Source organism: Cupressus sempervirens, chromosome 4 (assembly GCF_028749045.1).
Source record: "Cupressus sempervirens isolate cs-2001-9-10 chromosome 4, ASM2874904v1, whole genome shotgun sequence".
NCBI lineage: Eukaryota > Viridiplantae > Streptophyta > Pinopsida > Cupressales > Cupressaceae > Cupressus > Cupressus sempervirens.
In genome coordinates, this window is record NC_143121.1 from 911,429,594 (window position 1) to 911,439,559 (window position 9,966).

Genomic DNA, 9,966 nt, shown 5'->3' on the forward strand with positions numbered 1-9,966 from the left:
GGCTTCTTCTCAAGGGAAGTAGAGTGGTATTGTAAGTGAGGGGGGGAATATTGGCACTTCGTCATTATTTTTAAAGGGGGAGAAGAACATAGATTTTTTACGATGATATCATTTGACAAAGATTCGTCAATTTTTTTATTGACTAATTTTGAGATTAATAAAATAAGGGGAGACTATGAATGTAACAATGATACAATAATATTTTTTGTCATAAATGGTTTTCATTGATGTCAACATACCCTACTCTTAGATGTAGTTTTGATGCTTTGGTGATTTGGTGTAGTGTGCTTTAGACAATGTGATGTAACGATCTATCTTTATCCATGTTCATGTTGGTATCATTAATCTTGTACAATATAATGTGGTTCATTTATTCGAGTATGGTCCTATCTGGAAAGTGGTTGGTGTTCTTCAATTCAAATATTTATATTGCAGCATATAAATCTTATCTCTTGGTTTTGAAGTTCACAACAAATATAAGGTGTGATTTTGTCTATGAGGTGTGTTGAATTGAGTGAAGATAATCTCTATGGTCCATGTTTCATTCTTCACCACTATGATAGTGATTTGATATGACCTATTTAAAATTTTATTAGGATGACTTTATTATTTTTGGTAGCATAACATGGTATAAGAGTGATGTTTCTATTTGATAATGTGTGTGAGTAATATGTAAAGTGAATGCAAACAAAACAAGGAATATTTTATATATTGATGTGTATCTGATTTTTTTCAATTGGTAGCATACTGTAAAATCATTGTTGTGTTACTAATTGTTGGCAACAACGATTTTAATGGCAGATTTTTATTTTATTTTCATATATTCTAGTGCGAGGTTTTTTGTATTAGTAGTGGACCTTTTTACTTCTAGATAGTTAGTCCTACTAGCAGTGAGCCTTGAAAAATGAGAAATTTTACAATGAGTCTTTTTTTTTAAATCACCTTAGTTGGTGTTCTATTTTGTGAGAATTAGTTTCTCTGTAAATTTTGTCATCTTGGGTTTCCACATAAATTTTGGTATTCATGGTGTTTGGTGTTTTTTATTTTTGAATGTTTATATATTTTAACTAAATCAAATTTATTTAATTATTAACCAAATTAATTAAGTCTAAGGAAATTATTTTATAAAAATCAATTCACACCACCCCCCCCATCACTCTCTTTGTTACTTGACATTTTCAATAATCACATGTAACATCTCTTTATAATAGTGTAGTATCAAACTTTCAAGCATTCTTCCTTAGTGCAAATTATCCAAAGACCTTTATGGTAATGTGGATCGCTTAAAAATTATAACTTCTACCACGCCTTTTAACTATCTCTACATGTCCACCAAACTATAGTACTACGTAAGTATCTAATATAGAATCATCAGATGGCTCAACATAAAAGTATGTATTTATTCTTTCATTAAAAAAACATTAATTAACAAATTAAATTTGTGTAAGTTGCCCAAATTTTCTTTAAAAAATTTTATGGTGGATTCTTCATAAACATTCAAAAAAACTAGAAAATTATTAAAATTTAGATTCTAATAAATAAGAGTTCAAGTATGATGATATGATGTGCACATTATTTATACAAACACAAGATAATTGTATTTGTTAATCTTACAAGTATTAAAATATACATTATAACAATTTTGAGGTGGAACATGAGAACATGGTGTGCATTTTATTTTAACAAACATGAGATGGTTATATTTTTTGATGTAGCTTTTTATTTCCTAATTGATTATTTATTTTCCTTTTCCTAAGTTTTTCCTATTTTTTGTAGTAGTGCATTCTTTGGATTAATAATATAAGTACTAGTGTAAATGGTTGTTGTCAACATCCTCTGTACAAGTTGTGCTTTCCTATTTTAGGATATTCTAGTATAATCTTCCCAAATTGGCTATATTTGCCACCTTTCCCCTCTCATTTTCTATTAAAACTTTGTCTTATAGCTAGTCTTTGTATTTTATTTTATTTTGTAATTATTTTCTCTTGAATTTTACTAATTTTGTTTTGATTATCCAAGATTTGCAGTTCTCTCTTACATACTACATGTGTTGTTATTTTGACTTCATGTCATTTACATCACAATTGTATTTTCTATTCATTTGTAGTAGATTTATTTTCTTAGTTTTTATCTTTTTAATTTTCTACCATGGTATCACAAATCTATTCTAGTGTAAGATTAGATTTAGTTTCTCTATTTGAAAAGTCCAAATGTGGGTAGTAGGTTTTTTGAAAGCTTTTTAAAATTCTAGTATTCTCTTCTCTTAAATCATTGAGCGAACTAAATAATCAAAAAAATCTCATAACAAATTTTAATCTTTGTAATATTTTTCTCTTTGTTTGCATCATTTTATAATCTTATCCCACTTTTAGTTGTTTTAATGTGCTAGAAGGCTTGGGAAAATTAGATTTATCTTTTTTCTCACCAAAATCAATGCTTAAAAAATCAAAAGACAAGATTGGATTGAATATTTATGCATTATATTTAATTTTTCTACAACTCATGATCAATTTGCATCTCAAAGATAATGTTTACAAATATTGTATCAAGGTCCTTATTTTAGATTTGAAAATTATGAGTCCTAAAACTAATATCATTTAGGAAAAATGTTTCAGCCATACTATACTATAAGGTACTCATATTGTAATAATTAAGGGGGTGATATCTAAGTCTAGTAGAAATGAGCATTTCTCTTGGTTTCTTTGACAACCTAATCATCAACTAAGATAAAGTTCCATTAATGTGGGAAACTAATCATGTTGCTTGATAACTATCTTCATCCTTCAATTGATAGTGTAACTTGAGAGAATTATAACTCTTAAAAACAATGGATAAGAATCACAACATTGAGTAGGATCTACTAACCTCTTTTTGGACTCAATTTCTAATGAAGTGACCCTGAACAAAAGAAAATTGGTATGAAAATAATAACATATTCAATAGACTAATATTTTTTACTATTTATAGGGATGCTTTGCATCATATGGAGTACACTAGAAGCATCCTTGCACTGCTTGAATCATCATAGTTGTATAAATATATTAAGTCCCCATCTAAAAGTAATATTTGTAAATCCAACAAGCTCTTGAGGATGATATTGAGACCTCTATAATATCTATCTAAAAGTAATGTTTCTTAATCTAGAACGCTCTTATGGATAATATTGAGACCTTCATGGTCTCATCTTATGTGGAAACATCCTTTCTAGACAACTATTTTATTGGTATTGTTTCTTTATAATCTAGGAGTACTTTCAAAAGGTTAGATAATAATTCTTTATAGTACCTTCATTTATATCTTTTGGATTTTTTTCTACTAGAAACCTTTTGTTTATTTGATATTCAAGATTATGTACATTTTCTCTTTGATGGATTTTATTCTTCTTTAGCTATTGTGAAGTAAAATTATAACCCTCTTATCCATTCTCTACATGATCATTCATTAAGTTTGGCATTAGTGTAGATACTATAGCACAGTATTTAGAGGATTTATCTTTGCCTCTAGCACAATATTTGCCTCGAGCGAAGATGTTTTGGTCTTTGGAATTCTCTCTCTATTGACTTCTATGAGATTTTGAATTATCATATTCAAGGGTGTGGCCTACAAAGGCTCATTTTATAGTGACAACCTTCAACACTAATATGGATACCATTATGCATAGTTCATAGGAAAATTATGTTTCAATTTTCTATCCTAAATATTTCTTTTGGCAATGGAAATATATCTTGCTTACATCTTTGATTTGGGTTCCTCATAAAGGGAGGAGCTCTATTCAATGATTGTAGAACAAATTTCTTTCTAGCATCCACTACACATTTTTGTTGGAGCACTTGACCCTCTCCCTCTCCCTCTAGAAGAATTATTTTTGAATGAGTTCTTAGCACAGCCTCTCATTTGTTGGGTTCTAATTATTTTTGAATGAGTTCTTAGCACAGCCTCTCATTTGTTGGGTTCTAAGATAACTCCATTTGTTGTGACCAATCATTTTTTTCATGTTTTTGGAAATCAACTTAGTGTAGCCATTATTAGGACCAGTTATATTTTAGTTAAGAAGGATATTGTTAATGTTTTTATTGTTAGTTGATTTTTTTTTTTTTTCTTCCCAATATTTTCTCGCAATTATAATATTCTTATCAATATTAGTGCAAGTGAATACACCCTTCATTTTTATTTTATGCTACAATTGTAACTCTTCTCATTCGTCATATTTTCTACCTTTCCCCTCTCTCATTTTCTCTATACAATCACCTCCTAGATAATCTTTATATTATATATACATACAAATATTACTTTCACTTTTGCCACATCTTCCTTAAAAAGGTAATTATTTACTCTTAAATATAAATGATACAAAAATCAAAATGACAAAACATCATAACAACACAAATAATTTTTTTTAAATAAAAAATAAAAATTACTAAAATTTTACTTCTTAATGAATTAATATTCATCTTAAAATTTTAAAATTTTAAATTTTATTATTTAATTACTAATTTAAAAGAACCTATGAAAACTTCTAAAACTTTTTGAATAGTGTGGTGGATTCAAGCCTCAACTTATAAATAATTTCTCAATCTGAAAACCTCCACAATCTATAAAATTATTACTAAATTTTTCCTTTGGCCGGTATCTTTCCTAAAAAAATAGATGGTTTATACAAACCCTAAAAATTAAAATTTATTATTATGTGAACCAAAAACAAGTCATCCACTATAAAACTATCGGAAGAACAGACCAAAACGTGTTAAAACAAACATGTTATAATATATATATATATATATATATATATACACGCACATGATACATCCATGATTTTGACGTTTAAGTTTAATTTCTGTCATATACCAAAACGTGAAACTCTGCTATATTGGTTTGTCCAACGACTGGGCAATTACACAAAGATTGCCAACTCCACATATAGAAAGAGAAGAGAGGGGACTATCCAAGCCCAAATCCTATTGACATATACCAACATACAACACAAGCTTATACAGTCATAATAGCATTAGCTTGCATTATTAATTAAGCTGCTGGAGTAGCATGGCTGAACTTAGGAGGAGGTGCTTGCCTTGCACCTCCATATGACCTTGATCTTATTTTCCTTGTATTCGCTTCAACTCCATTTTCTCCCTTCGAATCCAACGAGGAATCATTAAAAATACTCCACCATCTCTCTACTAAAATCTTCACGTCCTCTCTATCCATATTCTGCTCCTTCCCAGTGTATCTCCATGGCTTAGCTCCCTGTCAAAAACATACAACCCATTCCATTAAGGATGTTCAAAACCTTTACAGGAATATCATGATATGTTCATACTAGAAGTGAAATGATAGAGAAAAACTTACATCTGCACAATAATGGACCACTTTTGTTCTATGAATGTCAACTTTCTCTGGGTGGCGCCACAGCATGGCAGTTACAAGATTGTACTCTGGCGGAAGTGGTCTATACACGTCACGGAAAAACATGTTGAGAAAATCCTGCAAAATAACATATACCCATTAACAAGGTTCACAAGGTATTCATTAATCATTTTGATTCAAAAATGACAAGATATAGATATTCAAATAGCTCATAAGACATACAACTCTTTTCGAAAGATACAAGTAGTTATACTTTTCAAAAGAGACAACATTTTTGAAAAGATATATAGTTCACAAGGCACACAACACTTTCAAAAGACACAGCACTTTTTGTAGAAGCAGTTCATAAAACATACAACACTTATGCAAAAGTTTGGAACGATACAACAAGTTACACTTTTCAAAAGAATCAACACTTTTGAGTTAATATGTAGGGAGCAAGCAGCCATTGATGAATATACACATACCTGTTCTACAAAGCATGTTGGAGTTGTAACTTGTAAAGTCTCAATGATAGAATCAGAGACCATTCTGCTGGGCTCAAAAACAAACATCCCCGCATTGAAGTAAAGATGAGGTCGCTCACCAAATTCAACAGGCCACTCCACTTCATCCGGGCATTGTTGGCAGTACCCAATCTTATACTGAGGAGTATGAGTCCATGTCTTCTCACAGAAGCAGTCCATGACACCATATAAATACCCATCTTCCCTCTCAAACAAGTCATCGATGTTATGATAGACTTGTGTATCAGCATCCAGATAAACCATCTTGCTGTAATCTTCAAACTGCATGAAAAATCAAAAACATCATCATTGTTATTATTATTACTATTCTCCCATGAAAGCAATAACAAATTAGTAGAGACTAATCATCTGCATGGTTTTGTTTAAGCACCTCCCAAATTCGAAGCTTGGAATAGTTGAGAACATAATAAGCCATGGCGAATTCTACAGCACAGTTTGGAGGACTGATGGGCTGAATCTCCCTAAGAATACAACCATGGCGGCGCAGTTGAAATCTGTGGTCTTCTGGAACATCTCGTAAAAGCGCAACAACGAGAGGATAAGCACTTCGGACCCTTCTCAGACCCTTTGCGAGCCCAATCACTCCCTTCACATAATCTCCACCACCTGCTAAGAACGTAACATATGCTCTCCCACTCTTTCCACATCTCTCATCTGCAGGAGCCATTTTGATCAATTGTTTTCAATTCTAGTGCGGGTAGGGTACTGAATGAGATAATGTATGGATAATGTTGGAGAAGATAAGGCAGGGTGGCAGGGAGTTATAAAGGCAGAGTCAGTGAATGGTTGATGGCCATTTGTCTGTGTGGGAATCCAGCTCCATGGCGATTTGTCATGTGGATGAGTAGTGTTGCTGAGAGATGTCCACGAGGCAGCCAGCTGGCAGGCTTCTACAAACTCACTCCTCCACCTCCTATGGGTTAAGACATGATTTGAAATCTTGTAGTTAGGAGATTCATGTCGGCATTTCTTGCTGGATGAAGGCTTGCTGCTCACGTGCTTTTTGCTTTGCATGGTTGTTAAGTTCAAAGGATGATTTCTTTTTTAATGTTTGTTATTCGTTGTTCAGTTGACAGGTGTACCAATATGAACTGAGAGAAATGATGCATATATGTATATATAGCTTCTAATGATGGAAGATATATGAAACATACAAAATAGAAAAAGTTTTCAGTACTGTAGTTTAATTAATATTAAAATTTAGATCTAATAAAATTTAAGTCTCCTATAAAATCATGAGTGTCAATGTCTTGGTTGTTATAATTTTCTATTTTCTTTTTAAGATTGTTCATCTTGAGTAAGTTAATTTTACCAAATCCAAATTCATTCTGGAGATTATCATTAATGTTTGGAAGGGTGTGAAAAGGGCCTATCACTCTAAGGAAAAATCGTCTTTGTTAAAATAATTTTTTCTAAGGTATATGACTGTGGTAAATGGCCTTTTCTTTCTGTTATTTTTAAGGCACTAGAGTTTGGCCCTAGCTTCGTCTAATCTATGCAAATTCTTTTTGGAGATGCTTTGGCTTGTCTTACAATTGATGGGATGCACTCTTCATCTTTTGGCCTATTTAGGTTCATTCCAGGGATGCCACTTGGCTCCCTCCATGTATAAATTTTAGTTGCCAAGAGTTTATTTTACCTTGTTGCTTCTTTTATTTTTGCAAGGTAAATTTGGGTATTTACCTGCCTAAATCATCTTCCACCTTTTCAATGACCACTTTGTAGATGATTATTTTTTCACCCTCATTGAAGATGAACATAATGTTTAGGTGGTAGTTCAATGCCTTAATACTATTTATTTGGCTTCTAGTTCAGCAATTCAATGGCATAAGAGCCGGTGTTACAAGTGTATAGGGGAAAATGGTGAGCAATGTTAAGAGGAAGATGACTCACCAGATTCTCTTAGTGTGGGAGAACTCTATACATTGGAATACAAACCCGCCCTTAAATGAATCTCATTACCACAACCAAAAGAATGGTGGGTGCTAATGCAAGATCTATGTTCAAGGAGGTGTTTGACTTCTTTAAGAAGATATAATTGATGTGGTGATGTGTAATTATGATGAAGTGCTGAAAATCATATCTTCAAAATTTAGTGGGTGTATGCACAAAGTTGTGGTACCAAAAAGGTGCAACATGTTTTTTCTTATCAAAGGATAGTGTGATCACACTATGCTTTGGATGCAACGATCCTTAGGCTCTTGAAATCTAAAACATAGTGTTGTCGTGCTATCAAAAGGTAAATAAATCAAAAAAACTTGAGGGTCATTTCTCATTTGTATTTTTTTCCCTTTTTTTGGCATCTTTCTCTTCAAGGAGTGCAAGTGTGCAACGTTGTTCCAATTTCATCACCAAACGACTTCAAAAATGTCTCCACATCATTGGAAATCACAATCGAGTGGAAGGGGTAAGTTTTTTAACCATTGTTCGTAATAAATTTGAAGTATTTTATGTTTTTAATCAATTTTATTTTTTTGAAATATTATTGTTTAATTGTCAAGTAATGTACAAAACTAACCACTCAATCCTCCTGAAAACACTCTACCACAAAATCCACTAATTTAACCAAATCTAGCACTGCACCCTACACAAAATCAACCTCAAACCCCTCCAAATAAAGAACAAGAACCACCGTGGCATCCACCAATTGAAAGACCTCCTCCAAGGACACAATAAATTTTAATAAATGAAATTGAAAAAGGGATATCCAAATTAGAATCATTAGTTAGGAGGCCAAAAATTTCAGGTCAAACAAATCCTAGTAAGGCATAAAATTTTGGCATAATCACTTGAGAATATTTTGAGTCATGTAGCCTCTATTTGTTAGGATTAACCACAGGCAGAAATAATAGTTACATGCAGATATAACGAATATCAAAAAATAATAAAGCACACAAATGAGAACACAAGACACAAGGATTTAACATGGTTCACCCAATACTTGGGCTATGTCCACCAATAGCAAGTCCAATATTATTATTATCCAATGATTACAATTTGTAATCCCTTACAGCTCAATATCGCCGCAAGAAGCTATAATCTCATCATACCTCATGAAATTACTAACCCTAAGCCGTTTCATACAAGCTTTTGTTGCTTATGTAAAATTAGAGCTAGAATGTTGTCTAATAGAAAAATACTTTTACAATAGTGGGTCATTTTTGGCTTCAGGGGAGATGCCCTCAAAAACCCCTACAGGGGCGTTGCCCCCTTCACCCCACCCTATACTGTGACAAGGAGTGTACCTAGGGTGCTACCCCAAGACCCCATAAGGGGTTCTACCCCCTTGACCCCATCAAACCCCTATAGAAATAATCTGGGGGAAAATCGCGCTGAAAAAACCTCTAAGTTTGATTAGGCTCTCGAAGCAAAAATGACTCAACTATTGTAAAAGGCATCGGTTGATATTTTTCTATTGGATGACTTATTCTAACCCAAAATTTGTAAGCATAAAAAGCTTGTACAAAATGGCTTAGAGTTAAGGATTTCATAATGTACAATGAGATTGTAGCTTATTACAGTGGTATTGAGCTGCAAGGCATTAGGGATTGTAATTGTTGGACTTGGAGTTGTTGTTGGTGGACGTAGCCCAGGGATTGGGTAAACCACGTTAAATATTTGTGTCTTGTGTTCTCTTCTGTGAGATTTATTATTTTTTGATATTGGTTTTATTTGCATGTAAATGTTATTTATGTTTGTGGTTGATTCTAACAAAGGGGTCTACCCCTTGACCCTGTCTTGGGGAGAAATTGCACTAAATGAAGTGGGGGGAAATTAATCTGTGAGTCTGATTAGGCTCTACATAACAAAAATATCCCACTTGGAGACTGATTAGACTCCATAACCTTCAACTTATAGATTGATCATAGTAATGCTAAACGTATCTAATTGGAATGTAAACTACCCTAGACTTGAGTATTCTTTTATTCTGTTCAGCCTAGAAGACCAATCGAAGTTGAAGAGGAGTTCAACTTCTCCCTTATCATTGTCTTTCTAAACACATTTGTGGTATCTTTTCCAGCTTTAACTTTCCATCATCGAAAATTGACTGAATGAAATGGTATCGCAACTGTAT

General features: G+C 32.6%; 1 protein-coding gene across 1 annotated transcript; it reads right to left on the reverse strand.

Annotated features, from left to right (window-relative positions):
• Positions 1-5,022: 5,022 nt before the first annotated feature.
• Positions 5,023-6,558, reverse strand: LOC149564364 (galactinol synthase 2-like). Its single transcript, XM_089828338.1, has 4 exons — positions 6,262-6,558; positions 5,832-6,152; positions 5,347-5,481; positions 5,023-5,244 (listed from the first exon to the last, which is right to left on the reverse strand). The coding sequence occupies exons 1-4, from the start codon at positions 6,556-6,558 to the stop codon at positions 5,023-5,025; spliced, it is 975 nt and encodes a 324-aa protein (XP_089684464.1).
• Between the last annotated feature and the right edge of the window lie 3,408 nt (positions 6,559-9,966).

Coding starts and splice junctions, on each gene's coding strand:
- LOC149564364 (XM_089828338.1), bottom strand. CDS start 6,558: ATGGCTCCTGCAGATGAGAGATGTGGAAAGAGTGGGAGAGCATATGTT. Junction 5,482..5,831: donor CAACATGCTTTGTAGAACAG/GTATGTGTATAT, acceptor GTTATTTTGCAG/GATTTTCTCAACATGTTTTT. Junction 5,245..5,346: donor TGGTCCATTATTGTGCAGAT/GTAAGTTTTTCT, acceptor TGTTTTTGACAG/GGAGCTAAGCCATGGAGATA.